Genomic DNA, 20,482 nt, shown 5'->3' with positions numbered 1-20,482 from the left:
TCATTCAGCCTTCATTCAGCAGTCATTCAGCCTTCATTCAGCAGTCGTTCAGCCTTCATTCAGCAGTCATTCAGCAGTCATTCAGCCTTCATTCAGCAGTCGTTCAGCCCTCAGTGTTCACACTGTATATTTGGTAAAGTTATAATAAATAATGTTCTGTGTGAAGTGAAAGTCTGACACTAAACCAGAGAAAATATTTAAGTCAAGTCACATTTATTTATATTTTTATTTATAATTCACTTTTCAGCAACAAGGCGGTTTAAACGCCGACATGAAGAAAACAACGTCTGTTTATTTTCTTATGTTTATGAGATTCTAGCAGTTTTCTCTGGTTAGGAGAAATCAAACAGAAGCGCAGGACTCAGGAGGATAAGCGTATTTTTTACAGACTAATCAGAGCAAAAACTGGGGCAAAATCTCCCATCTAATCTTGACCTGAAGCTGGAAGTCATTTCACACGACAGGTGCATCCTGGGTAAACTGTTCTCCGCTGACGGGGCTGAGGGTCACAGCCCTGAAGGAAATGTAGGTGACTTGGTTATTGTCCAGTTTTGAAGAAAAATAAAATTTACAGACAATGTCGTATTTCTGAACTGCAGGTCAGTCCGCTCAGAGCCGACTACAGACGACCCGTTCAAACGAAGGCCAACAAAGTTTGTACCAAACGTGTTGCCATAGTTGCTGTAAAAGTTGCTTTTATTCTGACACCAGCTGGTTTCGATCATGTGTATAATACTATTTATTTATCTTATTAACAGTGTCATAGATTTAACCCATTAGTTACCTGTTAATCCTTCAGCTTAACTGTTGCTTTCCTGATTTTTATTTTACCTACTTCTCCAGACTTTGTGCCATTTTAGCCGTTCAGAGATCAAAACGTTCGGCTCATTCTGGAGATGGGTGTCATGACTATTGTTTTTTGTACTTTTCAAAACATTGAACTGTTTTTACAGTTATTTAAAGAAATCAGTTGATATCTCTTTAATTCCTTCACAGACATTGTTCTGTTTTTCAGCCGGTAGCTAAAGGAACAGCCGTTCTGCTACCTTTAGCTCCTAGCTAGCCCTTTGACACTTCATTGTTGCGTTAACTAGCCTTTTGCTATTAGCTTTTTGCCAGCGTGTTGCTACTTTTAGGTTTTACTAAAAGTAGCATCTGGCTACTTTTTGCTAAAGTTTTGTTACTTTTAGTATTGAGCTAGTATTTTGATTGGTATCATACTTGATACTTTTAGCTAACCTTTTGTTGCTTTTAGCTTGCCTTTCACTAACTTGCTCCTTTTAGCTTTTTGCTAATGTTTTGCTTCTTTTAGCTTTAACAAGTCAGTTTCAGCTTCTTCTTATTCTGAGTGCTGAAGGATTTCAGCAAATTCCTTCAGCACTCAGTGTTCACAGAAAAAGGAATTTCTCTAGTTGGATATTTGAAATTAACCTTAGAGGTGTGTGTGTGTGTGCATGCGTGTGTGTGACTGTGTGTGCATGCCTGGGTGTGTGTGTGTGTGTGGGGGGGGGCATGCCTGTGTGTGTGTGAGTCTGTGTATGATGGTGTGTGTATGTGTGTGCATGCTTCTGTTTGTCTCATGTCTGTGTATGTGTGTGTGTGCAGCTGTTTGTCTAATGTCTGTGTGTGTGTGTCTGTGTGTGTGTGTGTGAGTCTGTATGTGTAGGTGTGTGTGTCTGTGTGTGCGTGCAGCTGTTTGTCTCTTGTCTCAGTCCTGTGACGGATACATCCAGGTTGTCGGTCCTCCCTCCGGCTGACCCTGGAAGTGTTACCTGCTGCTGAGCAGCACTAACGATGTCCCTGCTGACCCTCTGACCTCCTGCCTCTGCAGGTGAAGTCTGCCTCGTCTCACTTTGGCAGCTTTGATATTTAACTTTACAAAGTCAACGCTTCAATCGAAAGAACGACGTTTCTTTCTGAGCTTAGAGACGGGCAAAGATGTTCAAACAGTTGTGAACAGTTTGTGGTGCTGCCAACACGACTCGAGGTAACGGTAAAGGACCAGGATGTTTGCCAGTCACCATGGTGCTTTTCACAGCGGGGGGGATTTTGGAACAACACCAGCATGTTTATTATTGCTGCTGTCACGAGAGGCAGGGATCCTTTCTGTCATGAACCATCTACAACTGAGTAACTTCTGAAGGCAACTTCATTCAAGATGGCTGCAACAGCTAGGCCAGCTTAGCAACAAGAACGACTGCAACTCATTTCTCTGACTGAGAGTCGTTTACAACATATTCCTACACACTGCGTGAGATCTTTCATTAAATGCAAAAACCCACAGAAGTAACGATAATCATGAAACAACCGTAAACGCCGTCGCAGTAATTATGGCCGCCTCTGTCCGGTTCAGGAAGGGCCGATGAAATCTCTGTTTTTCTGCTCGACAGTCAAAAGTCAGAGGAAGAAGAGAGAAAAGATTGCTCTGGTGTGAAGAATCATCTCCTTCATGTCACAACGACACGTTGTCAGTTCAGCCTCGCAGGTGGTCCTTTGTCTCTGATGATTTATTGATTTCTCTGCTCTCCTCCTCCGGCTTCATTTCTTATTCTTCCTCTCGCTGCTGTTGTTCTCTCCTCATCGTCGCCTGAAGGGAAGATGGAGGAACGAGCAGCTGCCGCCAGAAAAGATCTTTGTTGCGTGATTCAGCGCTCACACTATTGTTTGCCTGATTTCTGAAGTTTCTGTCCATTTCTGCACACTTTATCCTATTTTAGCCACTCAAATCTAAATATTCAGCTCGTTCAGGAGATGGTTGCTGTGACTTTTCAAAATATTCATCTTTATTTGTAACCTTTTCCTACAAAAATACACGGAGATCTCTTCAGTTCCTTTAAAATCTTTGTTCTCTTTGAAACCTGCTTCAGCTGCTGGCTCAAGTTTTGTCTTTTTCTGCTACTTTTAGCTGTTAGCTAGTGTTCTGCTGGTTTTAGCTTTAGAAACTCAGTTTCAGCCTCACTCAGCGTTCACGCTGTGTTTTGCAGAAACTATAATTTCTCTAGTTTCTTTTTTTTTAAGAGGACAGAAAGAAGACGTCTTCGTTTAGACCAGTGGTGTCCAATCCTGGTCCTGGAGGGCGACTGTCCTGCAGGTTTTAGATGTTTCTCTGCTCCTCAGCAGGTCTTCAGGTTCTGCAGAAGCCCGGTAATCAATCCCTCCAGGATTTCACAGGCATTTTCTGAGATTGTTGTGGGCTAAAATGCCAGATTTCGAACCCAGTTTGAGTTCAGGTAACCTGCAGGTGAAGCTCTGACAGCAGAAACCTCCACGAGAAGGACGGGGAAAAGATTTTACACTAGGATCCTCGTATGAAGAGAAGTGAGAGTTGTAGCTGTTTTGCTCAAACATTAAAGGTAGATCTCATGTGATCTGTTCGTGCTCGGATTATGTGTTGAGAATGACTCTCAGCTACTACCACACTAAATTTTAACTCATTATCTGTAAATCTGACTGATTTGGAGTCATTTTCATGTTAGCTAATGTTGATTAGCTGGTGCAGCCATCTTGAATCTGGTCGACTCAGAAAGTTAATCAGCTGTAGTCGTCCACCTAACGGTTATTTTCTGAGAGTTTCATTAAAATCAGTCCAGTGGTTCCTGAGGTTATTTTGCTAACAGACACACAAACACACACATCTGTACGAGTTTATCCAAACAAAAGCAAACATCTCAGAAATAAAAACTGATTTCTTACCTGGTGGTCCATGAAGTTTGGCCTTTTTCACTGAAAGAGACAAAGAGAAAACACAGATTAGTCCAAACTGTCTGAAACTATCAGAAACTACAAGCTAAAACAGCTAAAACAGCTAAAAGACGTTAAACTCAGCAGCTGCTGAGACCAAACTACAGCTGGTTGGTTTTTTAATTACTTACTTCTAATAACTGGTTTGAACATCAAGGTTAATTTATTCATGTTTAAAAGTAAAATCATTAGCTTCGCCTCGTTAGCCGCACCTGTGTTAGCTGCACAGGTGCGGCTAACGAGACGGCTGTACAGCAGTCAGTAAAATGTCTTTTTCTTTTTGTTCATGAAACAAACATCTTCAGAAATAGGATGACGATTTTTCTGATCATTAGATTAATCATACAGACTAATCAGTGTTATTAAGACGCTAACAAGACTATCGGTGAATAATAGTTTTAATTTCAGGCTGATGATGTGAAAGAAGATCAAAATAAAACATTAGAAGCAAAAACAAACAGTTAGCTCTGAATGCTAATCATGTAAACACTTCAATCAAATCAACAGTTTGATTATTTCACAGACAAAATATTTACATCTTTTCTGGCTCATAGAAAAAAAAACTGTTTATTTGTATAAATATATTTCTAAACAAAGTGATGCTGCTTGTATTTTATACAATAATTTAAATGTTACCCAGTAAACGTTTTATTTCTACAGAAAACTAACCTAAAATGTCTCCAGCAGCTGATCCTCACACTGGTTTGTCACTCAAATAATCATTAATCTAATTTCACTGTGAGAGAGGCGGGGGACACCTGGACATGTCTCCAGTCCATCACAGGGACACCGAGGGACGATTTCAGAGCTGCTGCCTTTCATATCAGACATTCAGAGACAGATCGGAGGGACGAACGCAGAGGACAGCTTACCTGCTATCACCTGCCGCCAGCTCAAGGCTCACAGAAAACCCTCTGACCTGATTGGTCGAGGGCCAACAGCTACCTGTGGCTGGAATGACCTCACAGTGACTCTGAGCAGAGCCGAAATCTGCACCAGCATTCACAATTAATCACAAATACACTTCTTTTACTGAGCATTATTGCTATCACAAGTATTTTTTAAACCAAAAAATTAGCATTATCTGTTCTATCTGTTGAAATCAACCATATCTTTAGACCTGTTTTTGTTGCTTTGGGACGACTTTTGTTGTCTGTTGCCGTTTAAATAAACTGAATTGACTTGAAATTAATTGTTAAAAGTAGTTTGGCTATAAAAAAAAACCCAGATTGCCTTGACTCTAATTAAATCTGAGGGCCAGCCTCCACCTGAGGAATAACCTGATATTATACAGAATGCTGATCATTTTGTTTTACATATAATCCTGTAAAAACCAGGTTGTTTTCTGCTGCATTAATCATTTTAACCAGGAGTAACTTTGGAGGCGGGGGCGGCAGCAGGATAAACCCTGTCGGTCAGTTTTAGCCAAATGTGTCAGAGTCGGTTTTAAGACGACCTGGCGCCAAAGACGGGATAAGTGGATCCAGCTGACGGACGGTTCAGGACACTGATCTGATCCATCTGAAGCTGTTTACGTCTCCTGACCGACAAACAGTTTACACTCTCTGATCACTGCTGTGTGATTTGTCTGATTGATCCCAGGGTGGTAATTATCTGATCGGAGCTCAACACTCGACTGAACCAGGAAGGCTTTCCTGTCAAGACTTTTTATCTTTTTATAACAAGCCCCGTGAGAGGCGGCCGTCACAGAATCTACTGTAAAATATTTTATTACCGTTTATTAAATCAAGCAAACAAACAGGACCAACAGCTGCTCGAGTTAAAGAGCCTAAATGTTACCAGGAAATCTGCTGACTCAGCGTTTACTCTGTTTTCCTGTGTTTTAGTTTCTGTGATCCAAACTTTTCTGCTGTTTGACATCAAATCCTTCAGGAGATGGATGCTGGGACGTTTGAGTTATGTAACTTTTATATTTTTCAAATTATTTGACTTTATTTTAAAATATTATCCCCACAGAAATACATTTCTCTTCTTGCTGCAGTTTAACTTTTTGTAAACAGGTTTGAAAGTTAACAAGTGAAAAGGAGAGAAGTCGATCTGGAAAATACAAAAGGTTACACAGGTTTTAAACAAGAGCGTTTCCTCAGGTGTGCTGATGTTTGTTTGGTTTTTACTTCTAAGAAAAGGGTATTTATTGTGCTTTTATGAAACATATATTGTTGTATTTATGTACCAGTAGCAGCAGAAGTCACTGGTACTTAAAAATAAAAATTAAGCTCAAAAATCTAACATTAAATGTTACATGTTGAGCTTTCACTCAACATGTAAAATATCTCATCAGTTTTATTATATTTCAGCATCTTCAGATAAAAAAAAAAGCAGAAGTTCGATTTCTGCCAAGCAAAGAGAGACGGGCTGTTTCCTACAGATGTGCTGTTATGTAACACTTCAGATGCTGCAGCTTTAATCCCGGCTGGAATTCGTCACGTGAGCTGCCGTTTTCTACAAACAGCCACGTTCTGCCTCTTTGTTACGAAGCTTCCTGAGCTCTGTCATGTTTCCTTGGTTTGTATTTTGCTCCTGATTCTGTTCAATCTAAAGAGAAACAGTTCTGTTTGTAACCCGTCCTGGGCACAATGCAGCGGGGTCCGGTAGCTTTCAGCTTAAGGCTTTAGCTCGGGGAGATTATCCCACCAGCAGCACATCCTCTCAGCTGACACGTGGCAGATATCTGGCCTGTTTCACCGGCAGGAAGCCCACCACTTTAACCCACTGATGCTTGTAGAAAGGTGTGGTAGTAGTATTATTATAGTACTACTATAGTAGTAGTAGTATTATCCCATCTACACGATGTGCTTTCAGTCTTCTGGCACACATCACTTCCCCTTTACGGCGGGTCGTAATGCAGCCCGACTGAAGATGCTGCTGTTCTTACATGTCATTTCCCCGAACGCAGAGGACGGGAGCTCAGGCTGGGATCTGCTCCGGTTCCATCTTCAAAGCGTGACGGTGAAGGACGAACAAACGTTTCTGCTGCGAGATGAACACGACACCGAGTCTGCCTCCCCGAAACCAGATATAACCCTTTATATCTGGTGATTTAAGGAATTCACACAGCTTTTTGTTCACTTTAGTTTAAAGATTAATGGTTTGTGTTAAAGTTGAAGAAGTTTTTTTTTTTTAAAAAGGAGCAAAACAGAAACAACTCGATTGTTTCTCAGCTTATTTCACATAAACTCCTGAAACTAGTGCTGCTGGTTGAAGTCTGGACTAGTTATTTGAAGTTCTTGGTCTTATCTTAGCATCAGCCACATTTATTGGGTCTCAACCAGTTTAAACAATATTTTTTTTTGTCCAGAGCAGACTTTTGCCTTTTTCTCCGTGCTCCAAGACTGAAGTCACAGCTGATAACTATTTGACAGATTATGAGTTCAAAAATCTATTTATCTATATATTTAAATCACTTTAATAATCAGCAGAGACTTAAAATCTTGACTGGGACATCCCCGATGTTTACTAACACCTAATAAAATCTGCTGAGCGCGAGCAGCAGCCCTGACAGGCTCAGCAGGCAGGCTGCAGACGAGAGCAGAGTCATTACAAGAACCAGACTGAGAGGCTATTTTTAGCCTCAGACCGGTGGGTTTCAGAGTGTGCAGGTTGGAAACCTGGTGGCCATGAAATTAACACCCCTTCACCTCCATCAGACAGAAGCTCCTGCAGACCAAACTAATAAATACATCTACTGGGGCTTTATTACACGTCGGAGCATTTTACACATTTTGATGCAGCTGCTCATCATCCGGCTTTGAGCTAACGGACAGAAACAGCTAAATGCACGTCGTCCGCCACCTCGCATGCCAAGGTTTTAAATAAAGATCTCAGTTAGCACTCAGAGCATATGTTAGGGATGACTCTCAGCTACTACCACACCAAACTGAAGGAGCTGGGATCAGTTTTGTGGTCTAAAACCACTAGAGGCCAATAACTACTGGATGGATTTGAATGAAACCTTCAGGAGGTCATCTATGGGTGCACCTCTACAACTGATTAACTTTAGGAGTCAACCCAGTTCAAGATGGCCGCCACAGCCAAGTGATCTTAAAAAAAACACATGATATGTTTACATCAAACTAGTGAGCGAAATAAAAAATTCAAAGAGATTTCTTCCCCTGCTGTCTGCATGTCTCAACACGATAACGAGCCAATTAAAGCGAGAGGCTTCGAGAAGTCCAGGAGTTTTTCTACCAGGAGGGGGTCCTGATCACATGACCACATACATGCAGACATCCACATCATCCAGATGTTAGTCTAATCCTAAAGCAACAACAGAGGAATTATCCAGGGAAGTTTTTACAGTCAGCTGGTCACACGTTGGTCCCTCACTGGTTGATTAACTCCATTAACATCAGAGTCAGGAAGTATTCAAAAGCAGAACTGACTCAAACACCAACATCAGGCCAGAACGTCTGCCTAAACACCATCATCAGCACATATGACTCTCACTTGCCATCACACCAAGTTTTAGCTTAATATCTGTAAAATTTACTGAGGTACGCTCATTTCTGTGTTTCTTTAAGGTCTCACACACACACACACACACCATCAGGTGAATGTAAAAAGGTATCAAAGATTATAGTTTCAGAACTCCATAAAGAATATTCTGAGTAACAAAGAATAAATGTAAAGCAGATAGGTGAGGCCAAAACCAGGAAGTAGCCTTATCCTGAAAGCAAAGGAATGAAAACAAGGAAGTGAAGTCCATCGTCCAACACGACAACAGGAGCAGAGCGGCAGATGGGCCGGGGATTATTCCCCCTCCCCCCCGCTCCCAGACGGGCCACTGAAGCTCCCTGTCACTCCAGCCCAGTGTCGTGGTGCGTTTAATGACCTTCCAGGCCAGCGTCCTGGTGCATTCACTGACCATCCAGGCCAACGTCCTGGTGCGTTCACTGCCCTTCCAGGCCAGCGTCCCGGTGCATTCACTGCCCTTCCAGGCCACCATTCTGGTGCATTCACTGCCCTTCCAGCCCAGCGTCTCAGTGAGTTCACTGACCATCCAGCCCAGCATCTCGGTGAGTTCACTGACCATCCAGCCCAGCATCTCGGTGCGTTCACTGACCATCCAGCCCAGCATCTCGGTGCGTTCACTGACCTGCTCTATCCTCACCTGCTGTCATCTGATGGCCCACATACAGGATTAGTTTTGCTAATTATTTTCATTCAACTTTAACTTTCTGCTTCAGAAACACACCAGAACCTTCAGCTATCTGAGCACAACTCAGTCGTGGATTTATTTTTTGTTGTGTGAACGCTGAGTCAGCAGTTAAACTGTCCTTTCCCTGGTTTTAGTTTCTTTTGGACATTTTTTTTGCAAATTAATTACTGCAAACCTTATGCTATTTAAACAATTCATATCTCAAAATGATCAGCTTGATCAGGAATACGGTGCTATGACTTGTTTTTCGTAACCTTTATACTTTTTTGAATTATTTAACTTTATTTACAAAAAAATATCTACTTAAATACATTGAAATCCTGTTAGCTACATATTTGCTGATTTTAGCTTCCATTTTTCTTGTTTTAACTTTAAGAATTCAGTTATTTCTCAACCAATTTCAGTAAAGTCACTAGGCCTCAGCATTCACACTGGATTTTCACAATAAAAAGACTTATTTCCTGTAACTCAACACATAATGCCTTTATTGTTTGATTTCTTCAGCAGCTGAATGTGGGCACCTCCTGAGCTGTCAGAGCCTCCGTTCTTCGAGTTTCAGTTTGAGTCTGCAGCCTTTTTTTTTCCCTCCTGCAGGATCTTTTCCCTCGTTGCTCAACACAAGGAACATGAGTAAAAAAAACAACTCAAACCACGGTTTTCAAGAAACCGGAATGCTGCTCTGCTGGTTGGTTTGTTTTCACAGGAAGGAAGAGAAGTGAGCAGATCTACGCTGACAAAAAAACATGTTTGTCATCGACAATAAACGGACGTCGAATTATCTCCCTGAAGATCCTTCACATCATGTGGATCAGAGATAAGAAAACCTGCATTTAACACGTGTTCTCTCTGTCCCGTCCAGCAACACATGTTCGTTTAATAGATGCATGAAAGGCGGCGGGCGATATGCATTCCTTCAAGGAATGCTAGGCCTTTAATCTCGTCTGCAGAAACACCGAGCCTGCACCTTGAAACTTTGCAAACAAGTTTCTGGTCATTTCATCCACAGACAGTAAAATCTGAGCAGAAGTGGTCTGAGGAGGTCTGTGACCCTCTGCAGACTCCACTTCTGCTCAAACCAGGAAACAGGAGGATCGTCTGCGATTCCGCTCATCTGGACCAAGCTGAGCTGAGCTCCATCGCCATCTCGTCACCGACCCTCGGAGACGAAAACGGGTCAGAAGAGAGAAGGTGGAGATGAGAGGAAGCTAAAGAGACAGAGGAGGTGGTGGTTCTTCAGAATGAACTCCTTTCTTGTTTCCTGTTCTCTCAGCAGCTCAGCTGCCCCATCAGGGTTCAGCTTCACTTCAACAACCCCAGACTGATTGTTTTGCTTCAGGGCTCCTCAGCAGCCAGAAAAACTACGTCATTTAATTTCACATCATTCCTGCCCGCAGGTCAGGAGCAGCTCACAGTCTGAAAAGGACACGCATGACCTCAGATAAAGATTTTACAGGATGATTTATAAGTTTCAGATAAAACAGGTTATTGAAGACGGCAGACAAACAGGAAAAATATCCAATACAGAATTTAAACGTTTCAGATTCTGAAGGGTTTCTTTTTACCTTCAATGAGGCTCTTATTTAAACAAACATCATTCTGATTTAAAACTATTTTTTGTATTTATTTCTTTGGGTGAAAACAAATGAAAAAAGCTATAAATCATTAGAAACGTCCACATCTCAAGTATTAGATCCGAGGAGCAATCAATGAATTTTCCCTTCTTCAGAATCGAAGAGCTGCCACGCTCAGCTCCTAATCTCTGTCTCTGACTGACTGTCCGTGGTTTTATTTCAGCCGCGGCGCAGAGTTGATGCCGTGCGACAGATGAATGCTGCATGTCTGTCTGCAGTGTGAGAGTATTTTAAAACACATAAGGAGAGCAGCTCATCAACAGGCTGCCAGACTGCAACAGGTTGTCAACAGCAGCGGGTCTCTGGACAGCAGCAGGTAAACGGGTCGCCGGCCGGCAGCGAGCCTCCGGACAGCAGCAGGTAAACGGGACGCCGGCTGGCAGCGGGTCTCTGGACAGCAGCAGGTAAACGGGTCGCCGGCCGGCAGCGGGTCTCCGGACAGCAGCAGGTAAACGGGTCGCCGGCCAGCAGCGGGTCTCCGGACAGCAGCAGGTAAACGGGACGCCGGCCGGCAGCGGGTCTCCGGACAGCAGCAGGTAAACGGGTCGCCGGCCAGCAGCGGGTCTCTGGACAGCAGCAGGTAAACGGGTCGCCGGCCAGCAGCGGGTCTCCGGACAGCAGCAGGTAAACGGGTCGCCGGCCAGCAGCGGGTCTCCGGACAGCAGCAGGTAAACGGGACGCCGGCCGGCAGCGGGTCTCCGGACAGCAGCAGGTAAACGGGTCGCCGGCCAGCAGCGGGTCTCTGGACAGCAGCAGGTAAACGGGTCGCCGGCCAGCAGCGGGTCTCCGGACAGCAGCAGGTAAACGGGTCGCCGGCCAGCAGCGGGTCTCCGGACAGCAGCAGGTAAACGGGACGCCGGCCGGCAGCGGGTCTCCGGACAGCAGCAGGTAAACGGGTCGCCGGCCAGCAGCGGGTCTCTGGACAGCAGCAGGTAAACGGGTCGCCGGCCAGCAGCGGGTCTCCGGACAGCAGCAGGTAAACGGGTCGCCGGCCAGCAGCGGGTCTCCGGACAGCAGCAGGTAAACGGGACGCCGGCCGGCAGCGGGTCTCCGGACAGCAGCAGGTAAACGGGTCGCCGGCCAGCAGCGGGTCTCTGGACAGCAGCAGGTAAACGGGTCGCCGGCCAGCAGCGGGTCTCCGGACAGCAGCAGGTAAACGGGTCGCCGGCCAGCAGCGGGTCTCCGGACAGCAGCAGGTAAACGGGACGCCGGCCGGCAGCGGGTCTCCGGACAGCAGCAGGTAAACGGGTCGCCGGCCAGCAGCGGGTCTCTGGACAGCAGCAGGTAAACGGGTCGCCGGCCAGCAGCGGGTCTCCGGACAGCAGCAGGTAAACGGGTCGCCGGCCGGCAGCGGGCCACAGGGACTCTAACACTGACGCCAAGCTTCAGAACAACAACTTTTCTCTCCAGCAGCTTATATTCTTTTCAAGAGGTGAGTAAATATGTTTAGCTAATATTGTTTATTTTTCTAAAAGCAAACGGGACTGAATTTATCACTGGAGGAGGAGAAAACAGGTTTGTGTTGCCTCTTGGAGCCACAGTCCACCCAAACACAACAGAACCGACACATGGCTTCCTGAGCTGCAGAAAAATGCTCACAATCCCCTGGCTCTTTTTTTCCTTCTTCTTCTTGCCAATAAAAACTTGAACAAAATGAGCACAGGTTTTATTTAATGCAATGCAGAGCATTTAGTTTAAATCAAAGCTTTTAAACTAAAGTTAAATAATGCACATCAGAGAGCTTTAACTAAACAAGGCCAAGTTAGTTTTTAATTTTTATTTTTTAAGGTGCCCCGCTATATTTAATTTTTATTTTGTCTGGTAAAGTTTTATACTTTGTTAGTTTCAATTTTAAAATGCTGGATAAATGTGGCCCTTTCACTAACAGATAAGTTCAGATTCGGAGGTGTTCTTGCGGGATGTGTGGTTCTGATGGACCTTACCTCGGACGCACAGCAGGAACATCTCGGCCGGGTTCGGTGCGGCGGTTCCGGAGCCGGAGTTGCCTGTTGCTCCGCGGTCATTTAAACTGCTCCCGCATGTCTATTCCTCCCGCTTCGTCACAGGAAAACATTTAGTTTGAAAACAAAAAGTGAAGCAGTGATGCAGGAGGACGGTCCGGGAAGTGCAGCGGGGGTTCGAGGCGGACTGACGCCGGCAGAGAGGGACTGCGGACCGGCTGCGGACCGGCTGGAAGCCGCCTGAGCGGGGCGGCTCTTCTGCTGCCTTCACGGACCAATCACTAAGGTGGGAATTTGGAAACTCAAACCCACGTAGGCGCACAGAGTGAGACTGAACTCCTCCTAATAAAGATCCCCTTTGCCTCTTTGGAAGCAGGCGATATTGTTTTACCTTTTTAAGTAAAATATTTCATTAATTAGAAGATTCATTTTAATTGGTTTACATCTACAACTGATTTACTTGCAGAATCAACCCAATTCAAGATGGCCACCTTAATCAGTTTACCCCAACTCAGTCAGTTTTAAAGATATTGAGCTAAACCTTGATGTGGTAGTAGCTGAGCCCAGTGGCGGCTGGTGGAGTTTTCTCCAGGGGGGGCTATAAGTCCAAAATAGACATACACCAAAACATAAACTAAGATATCACACCTGTGTATTTATTAAAACCATTAAAACAACAGAAGCAACATTATAATGTACATATAAATGCACAAGTGCTTTCTGAACACTCTAATACTTACAAAGACGGAGGTCTCCCAAGGCACAAGCCTGTAGGCCACATTTAGCGTTTATAAGACCTGTTTTCTCTCTTATTTTTCAAAATTTTACCGGACAAAATACGTCAAAGCTTGTTTTATGTTGAGAGCACTCACTACCTCAGGTATTCTGCACAACAATTTAACGCAGATCGGATGTATCACTATAATTAGAATTCAAATCCAAACATTTTAACAGTTTTTAGCATAAATTTTCTTAAACTAATTAACTAACTTATTTATTACCTTGTGCATGTAACTTAGTCACGTAATGAACTTATTACCGTCTGTAAAAGGCAGCTCACCCGTGACTCGCCCTTTCAGTCAGGCGAACTTCATGACAGACGGATGTGACGTCAGCCCGTGGCGGGAGTCCCACGCTCCGGCGGCAGGAGGCGGTGAAATATAAACACAGCTGCTTTCAGCAGCTCTGGGCGCAGGAAAGGTACGCCCAGAACGGTCCTATGTGTTGTATTGAAGAGGAGCTACTGCGCATGTGCAACTTTTAATGAGAGTCTATGGACAAAGATTTTTTGCGCCCCGGGCGGAAATACGTCACCAATCAGACAACTTCGATGAACAAAACAACTTTACTTATCATTAACTATAAAATATTTATCTTACACAACTAAAAATATAAAAACATACATTTTGAAATATTTATATATATATATATTTTTTTTTTAACATCTTATTCAAGGTAATGTGAGTGGTGGGCGGCGCCCTCTACTGGCCAGCCGCCACTTAACAGTCATCAAACAATGAGCTTTGAGTTCAGGTTTTTAAGTTTTTGACCTACAAAACAGTCGAAACAAATAACAGAACAGCTCATAACACTTTCTCTCATTTGATTTCCTGGTAATATGGCACAAAAGATAAAGAAATTACACAGTTGTTCAACAAGAAGACTTCATTTCATGTACAATTTAATTAACTTTCAAAGCAATAGAAATTAAAGAGTCTGGTTTTTAATCTTCAGTGGAACACAGATGAAATCATTTCTTGTCGTTTTTCTGAGTCTTTTTATGGCAGCGCTAATGGATCAAACCCACTGTGAAGAAAAACTTGAATTTATGAACAACGATCAACTTGAACTCTAAACACATTAAAGTCAGGTTGTCTGAACTCACCTTGGAAATTCTTTTAGTACATCTTCAGCTTGAGTAGCAACATAAGATCCAAACTCAGCATTGGAATAGTAGTTTTGAGGCCAGAGCCGAGGGTTCTGCTGGTGTTCAAGTGCCTCGGGTCCCTCAGTTTGAGTCTTCTGGTAGACGGCCCTCTGGGGGTCAGGCTTGTTCTGGTTGTCAGCCCCCTGTTGTTGATTATGCTCCTGGAGCAACAAGCTGCCCTGGTAGCTGAGCAGTCCGAGCTGAGGCTTCAGATGGTGGCCGACGGCCCCATCTAGTGGCCCCTGAGAATTCTGTTGGTTGATCAGCAACTGGGACTCTGGTTTCTGCTGGTAGCGTGGCCCCTCAAGTTCAGGCCTCTGCTGATAAGAGGGCGTCTGAGGCTGAGGTTTCATGGGCAGAAGGCTGTAGTGGAGATTCTGGGGCTGAGGTCTTGACTGATGACCTTGCCAAGTGGCTTTGGGTTTATGTGGCTGAGGCCTCTGCAACTCCGGTCTCAGTTGGTGGCTGCGTTCCTCGAACTGAGACCTCAGCTGGTGGCTTGGCAGATGGGGCTTGAGTGTCTGTTGATCCAGCTTGTAGCTGAGCCCACGAGGCTCCATGTTGTGGGACTGAGACCTCCTTTCATGGATGAGTAGCTGGGGCTGAAGTTTCAGGAAGTGACTGGTTGCATGGGATGGAAGACTCTGATCATGGCTTTGTACACGGGGCTGAAGTCTCTGCTCTGGTTGAGGTTTCTGGTAGTGGCTGGGTGCACTGGACTGTTGCCTTTGCTGGTAGCTTGACACCGGTGGCCTCTGCCGGTAGCTCAGTACACGAGGCTGAGGCCTCTGCTGCAACTGAGGTTTCTGGTAGCGATTTGGTGCACTGGAATGTTGCCTTTGCTCATCGCTGGGCACCTGAGGTTGAGGCCTCTGCTGGGGGCTCGATACACGAGGTAGAGACCTCTGCTGGGAGCTGGGTACACGAGGTAGAGGCCTCTGCTGGGGGCTCGGTAAGCGAGGCTGAGGCCTCTGCTGCAACTGAGGTTTTTGGTTGTGATTTGGTGCACTGGAATGTTGCCTTTGCTCATCACTGGGCACCTGAGGCTGTGGACTCTGCTGGGGGCTGTGTACGCGAGGTAGAGGCCTCTGCTGGTGGCTTGGCACACGAGGTAGAGGCCCCTGCTGGGGGCTGTGTGCGCGAGGTAGAGGCCCCTGCTGGGGGCTGTGTGCGCGAGGTAGAGGCCCCTGCTGGGGGCTGTGTGCGCGAGGTAGAGGCCCCTGCTGGGGGCTGTGTGCGCGAGGTAGAGGCCCCTGCTGGGGGCTCGGCACGCGAGGTAGAGGCCTCTGCTGGGGGCTTGGTATATGGGACTCGGGCTTCTGCTGGGGGCTCGGCACACGAGGTAGAGGCCCCTGCTGGGGGCTCGGCACACGAGGTAGAGGCCCCTGCTGGGGGCTGTGTGTGCGAGGTAGAGGCCCCTGCTGGGGGCTGGGTATATGGGACTCGGGCCTCTGCTGGGGGCTCAGCACGCGAGGTAGAGGCCTCTGCTGGGGGCTGGGTACGCGAGGTAGAGGCCTCTGCTGGGGGTTCCGTATGTGGGACTCGGGCCCCTGCTGGGGGCTTGGTATATGGGACTCGGGCCTCTGCTGGGGGCTTGGTACGTGGGACTCGGGCCTCTGCTGGGGGCTCGGTACGTGGGACTCGGGCCTCTGCTGGGGGCTCGGTACGTGGGACTCGGGCCTCTGCTGGGAGCTGGGTCCCAGCTGCTCTTGATTGAGTGTATGGCGCTGAAACCTTTGCTGAAAGTTAGCAACCTGGTGTTCTGGCCAATGCATGTAGCTGGGGCCTTGGAGCTCAGGATTTTCTTGGTAGTTCTGTAAATGGTGGCTAAGCTTGGCCATATTGCTTGGCAGTTGGGGTTGAGCTTCTGGTTTCAGTTGGTCCAGAGGCGTTTGTGATCTTGTACCGGGAAAAGTCATCTTGGAATATTTTGGCAGGTTGCTGAAAACATCAGACTGGAAAATGGGACTCTGGTACTGTGGCTTTGCCTGGTAACCAAGAACCAGGGGGTCATAGCCCGCGTCAAACCCAACACCATGTTGGAAAGCTGTCAAATAATCACCCAACACAGGTTAAAACATTTGTTTTAAAAGCCCAACATAGAAGTCGTCCTACTCTAATCAAATAACTAACCACTGGAAACCAGAGATTCAGAAACATTAAAATAACTGATGTTGGAGTAAGATTTAAATCATGAAGTGTAAATGTTTTTACCTGTGCCTTACATTTAATTCTTACTTGAAGCTCTCCAATGACCAGCAGCCACAGCAGCACCACGCTGTATTAAGAATAAGTCACATTTATACAAAAGTTTGGGCTATTTTCAAAGTTCAGCACTTTACTGAACTTACCTATGAACTTTCCCCATGACTTCAGCCAGAGATAAGTTTTTCCACTTTGTTTTTGTTTCTATCAAACTTAAACTCAATCTTATGCCTGTCTTCTTTCCACAGAGGAGCAAAACCTGCGAAGGATTTAACTTGATGTTTAACAGCCAATCACACCTCGTGCTTCAGAAAGGTTTGACTGAAAACAGGTGGATCTGATGGGGGCGGAGCTGTTTTCATCCACAGGTGGTTTAAAAAAAAAACAGTCACAAAATGTGGATTTACCCTCCATGTGCTTCTTCAGAAGCTATATTGATTTAAATTCTGGTTTTATTTTGTGTCACAGATGGCTTTTATTTTCAGCAAAACACTTCCTAAAATGCTCTCTGTTAATTACTCGACTTTTTAACAATAAACTCAAAAATCATTGTTAAAAACTTAGATTAAAAAATTATTTTTATGAGAAACTTTAGTCAGAATGTATCAGAACAGTGAGAGGAAACATCTCAGCCAGTAACAGTAAAAAAAATCTGAATTTTTAACTTTTTGGGAGTAAAAAATTAAAGACAACGTCACCAAAGCTGCAGTAGTTAATTAGCATGGTTTGTCTCGCAGCAGGAAGGTCAGGTTTGCTTTTCTGTGGGGAGTTTACATGTTCTCCCTGTGCATGATGGGTTGTCCCCGGGACAACATGCACGAACGGTGGACTGGTGACCTGTCCCTGTCCCCGTCCCAACGACAGCGGGACACAGGACTGGTGACCTGTCCCCGTCCCTGTCCCAATGTCCCAAAGCTTTTAATTAGTGAATCATGATATAAGCTGTATTGGACAGGTTGGTGTTCCTTCATGACATAATGTGCAAAACTTTTATTTTCTAAACTTGTTTTGGCTGCGTAAGACACAGAGAACGTCACAGATGAAATCTGAAACCTTGACTTTATATTCTTGTAAATACATGGTTTCACATTTATTCTACATTTGAATACAGATGTTTCAAACACAAATCGGGGCCTTAAACTTTCAGGAAGTTTAATCATTAAAGCGGTCTTCAGTCTGTGTCCATAAAAGCTGTGGCCTCTCAGATGAACGAGTGGATAAAAGGGAATACATGAGGCTGAACCTTTTATTCACTCTTCAAATCAAACACCTCCATGAATTATACAATAAGATAAAAAGGTCCATTACTATCACCATTTAAAAGAAAAGTAAATTAAGTGGCATTATTCTAGTTTCTGCATACATTTGTCAAACCAGCTCCAGGATAAATGAGATTGTCTGTGTAGAATGATTCAATGAATCCAACCTCTGCTCATGTTACAGATGTTTTCACTTTAAATTATGCATTTACTACACCATTAAGACTGGATTACAGGCCAGACATGTCACACTGTTGAGCCAAACAATTTAGCTTTAAAGAACCAAATGTTATGCTAAACGTTTAAGTGTTTTTCCCAATTTTCTCTGTAAGGACATAACCAAATGAATGTGATTTAAACATTTACATACAACTGTAGATTTTAACCTGCAATTGAAGCAACATTTGCCACTTGCTGACACCTAGTGGCAGAAAAGTTTATAGTTTGACTGGATTACCATTTTAAAGATTTGACTTTTCCCTTCTCTCCCCTTTGACAGGCTTACAAAACTCAAGCCCTCTTGAATATTTGTACTTTTAACCTCCCAGTCGAAGCTCTACTCTAAAGTATTTTTACTCCTTAAAGATGGACAGTTATGCCATCAACCATTATGAGTCCAAATATTTAAAAGTACACCAAAAAATAAAGTGTCAAGTTTTGAACATCAAAGTTGTATCTGTACATGGTACAGATGTAATAAAATGCTTATAAAGATAAGCCCAATTTGGAAAAAACTAAAAAGTTTTAATCAACCCATCAGACAAAACTGGTTCATTCAAAGACAAACCACAGACAGAAGCTGAAGGAGTCAGACTCCGATCTTTACAAGACATTTTATTTTCTGGATGGTCAAAAGCAGGTCCAGATCCACCTTTGGTGTCGGGCCTAGAAGGACAAGAAGTTTGTTAGAAAAGTCCATTTAAACAGGCCGGAGTGATCCTTGTTAAGAGAACTCACCATAATGTCCCAGTATTTTAGTAAGGTCTTCCTGGTCCTTCAGGAAAAGAAGAGCCAGCATTACTGCTGGACTTGGGTCCAGTCCTGAAGCGAAATCGAGGTTCAGTCTGAGAGGCTGGAACCTGGGGCTGAAACCAGGACTCCTGTTGGTGATGAGAGACCTTGTTCTGTGGATGAGCTCGAGGTGCATGCCGATAATGAGGCACATGAGGTTCAAACCAAGACTCATGCTGGCGATGGGAGACCTTCCTCTGGGGCTGAGCCCGAGAGTCCTGGTGGTAGCTGGGCGACTGGGCCCGAGGGTCCGGGTGGTAGCGGGGCGACTGGGCCTGGGGAGACTGGGGCTGGGCCCGGGGATCCGGGAGGTAGCGAGGCCCTTGGGGCTGGGGTGCCTGGGCCCGGGGATCCGGGAGGTAGCGAGGCCCTTGGGGCTGGGGTGCCTGGGCCCGGGGATCCGGGAGGTAGCGAGGCCCTTGGGGCTGGGGTGCCTGGGCCCGGGGATCCGGGAGGTAGCGAGGCCCTTGGGGCTGGGGTGCCTGGGCCCGGGGATCCGGGAGGTAGCGGGGCACCTGGGGCTGGGGTTGAAACGGCATCTTGCCCAGTGGTTGTTCCCTAGGCTCAGGGTTGTAATGGGGCACCTGACCCTGGAGTTGGGCCCTGGGCTGGGCGTTGTAGCGGGGCACCTTGGGCTTTAGATGTGATCTGGGTTCAGGGTTGTAGCGGGGCACCTGACCCTGGGGCTTGTAGAAGGGCACCTTGGACTCGGGGTAAGACCTGGGCTCGGGTTTACTGGCATCAGGGTTTTTAAAGCCAGCTTCAAAGCCATGAGAGGACGCTGTGAACAGAAACTCAACGGTAACATAGGTAGCAAAAAAAATAAACCAGTTTCAGTACTTTATCTCAAAACTTCAATTAATTATTTGGTCCTTACTTTTTATACTTGCATCAAGCTCTCTGAAGAGCAGCAACGGCAGCACGACACTGGAAGAGATAAATGTTCAAATGGACATTTTTAAAATCGGTCTGTAACACGTTTAAAGCATGAAGCAGATTTTAAAAGTACCATAAAAGAAGCTTCATGGCTTTGAGTTGTGACCACTTTGTTCTGCACCAACAAAAACCAGCTGCTGCTTTCTGTCCTCGGTGATGCAGCAACAGGTGTGCTGCCGCACAGGTGTTTATACTGTTCCTACAGCCAATCAGAGCTGCCGGTTCCCAGCTGACTGAAAACAGGTGGAACCAATGGAATCTGATTCAGAGGAAGTTTTAGGTTTTACTGTAAGAACTTTAATGCTGGTAAATTGTTCAGTTGGAAGTTGATTTCCCCTGCTTCTGTCTTTAAAATTAAACCTACTCAGGTAGTCTGAAATGTAAAGATGTCAACATATTTGCTTCCAGCGGGTGGTTCACAGTCTCTGCCTAAAGTAAAAGATGAAAAAGAGTTCAGATGTGCTGCGTTCTTTAATATAACTATAGATGACAACAGAAACATACTGATGGATGTAAATTAGAAAGGTGTTTTATTTTATTTTTTTTGGTGAATGTAGTAACAAAAAACAGTCAGTAGATGGAGACCACTAAACACAATAAAACAGGCTGATGAGGGAAACAAAGAGATAAGA

The 20,482-nt window shown here is 45.0% G+C and overlaps 3 protein-coding genes across 5 annotated transcripts in view; all 3 read right to left on the bottom strand.

The window, feature by feature from the left end:
* LOC108244537 (protein unc-13 homolog B) overlaps positions 1-12,875 on the bottom strand; it is a 133,321-nt gene extending 120,446 nt beyond the window's left edge. For both annotated transcript variants that reach the window (XM_017430826.3, XM_017430827.3), the window contains exons 1-2: positions 12,495-12,875; positions 3,694-3,723 (exon numbers count right to left, since the gene is read on the bottom strand). In XM_017430826.3, coding sequence (XP_017286315.1) covers positions 3,694-3,723; positions 12,495-12,516 — 52 coding nt within the window. In that variant the 5' untranslated portion in view covers positions 12,517-12,875. The remainder of the gene's footprint in view (positions 1-3,693; positions 3,724-12,494) is intronic.
* A 1,254-nt stretch (positions 12,876-14,129) lies between these two features.
* On the bottom strand, positions 14,130-16,969 carry LOC112451077 (early nodulin-75-like). The gene is made up of 4 exons (XM_025009257.2): positions 16,791-16,969; positions 16,665-16,717; positions 14,398-16,486; positions 14,130-14,318 (listed from the first exon to the last, which is right to left on the bottom strand). The coding sequence occupies exons 1-4, from the start codon at positions 16,805-16,807 to the stop codon at positions 14,291-14,293; spliced, it is 2,187 nt and encodes a 728-aa protein (XP_024865025.1). The 5' UTR covers positions 16,808-16,969; the 3' UTR covers positions 14,130-14,290.
* A 1,500-nt stretch (positions 16,970-18,469) lies between these two features.
* LOC108244535 (extensin) lies at positions 18,470-20,020 on the bottom strand. Of its 2 annotated transcripts, XM_017430819.2 has the most exons (5): positions 19,924-20,020; positions 19,792-19,841; positions 19,253-19,695; positions 18,861-19,204; positions 18,470-18,788 (listed from the first exon to the last, which is right to left on the bottom strand). In XM_017430819.2, exons 1-4 carry the CDS (start codon positions 19,938-19,940, stop codon positions 18,878-18,880), a joined length of 837 nt encoding a protein of 278 aa, XP_017286308.1. In that variant the 5' UTR covers positions 19,941-20,020; the 3' UTR covers positions 18,470-18,788; positions 18,861-18,877. The 2 variants fall into 2 exon arrangements, with proteins under 2 accessions (XP_017286308.1, XP_017286307.1); XM_017430818.3 differs by having other exon boundaries at positions 18,718-18,788; positions 18,861-19,695.
* Positions 20,021-20,482: the final 462 nt, after the last annotated feature.

This window comes from Kryptolebias marmoratus, linkage group LG1 (genome assembly GCF_001649575.2).
Source record: "Kryptolebias marmoratus isolate JLee-2015 linkage group LG1, ASM164957v2, whole genome shotgun sequence".
NCBI classification, from domain to species: domain Eukaryota; kingdom Metazoa; phylum Chordata; class Actinopteri; order Cyprinodontiformes; family Rivulidae; genus Kryptolebias; species Kryptolebias marmoratus.
The sequence above is the reverse complement of the archived record's forward strand: the minus strand, read 5'-3'. Positions and strand labels throughout refer to the sequence as shown.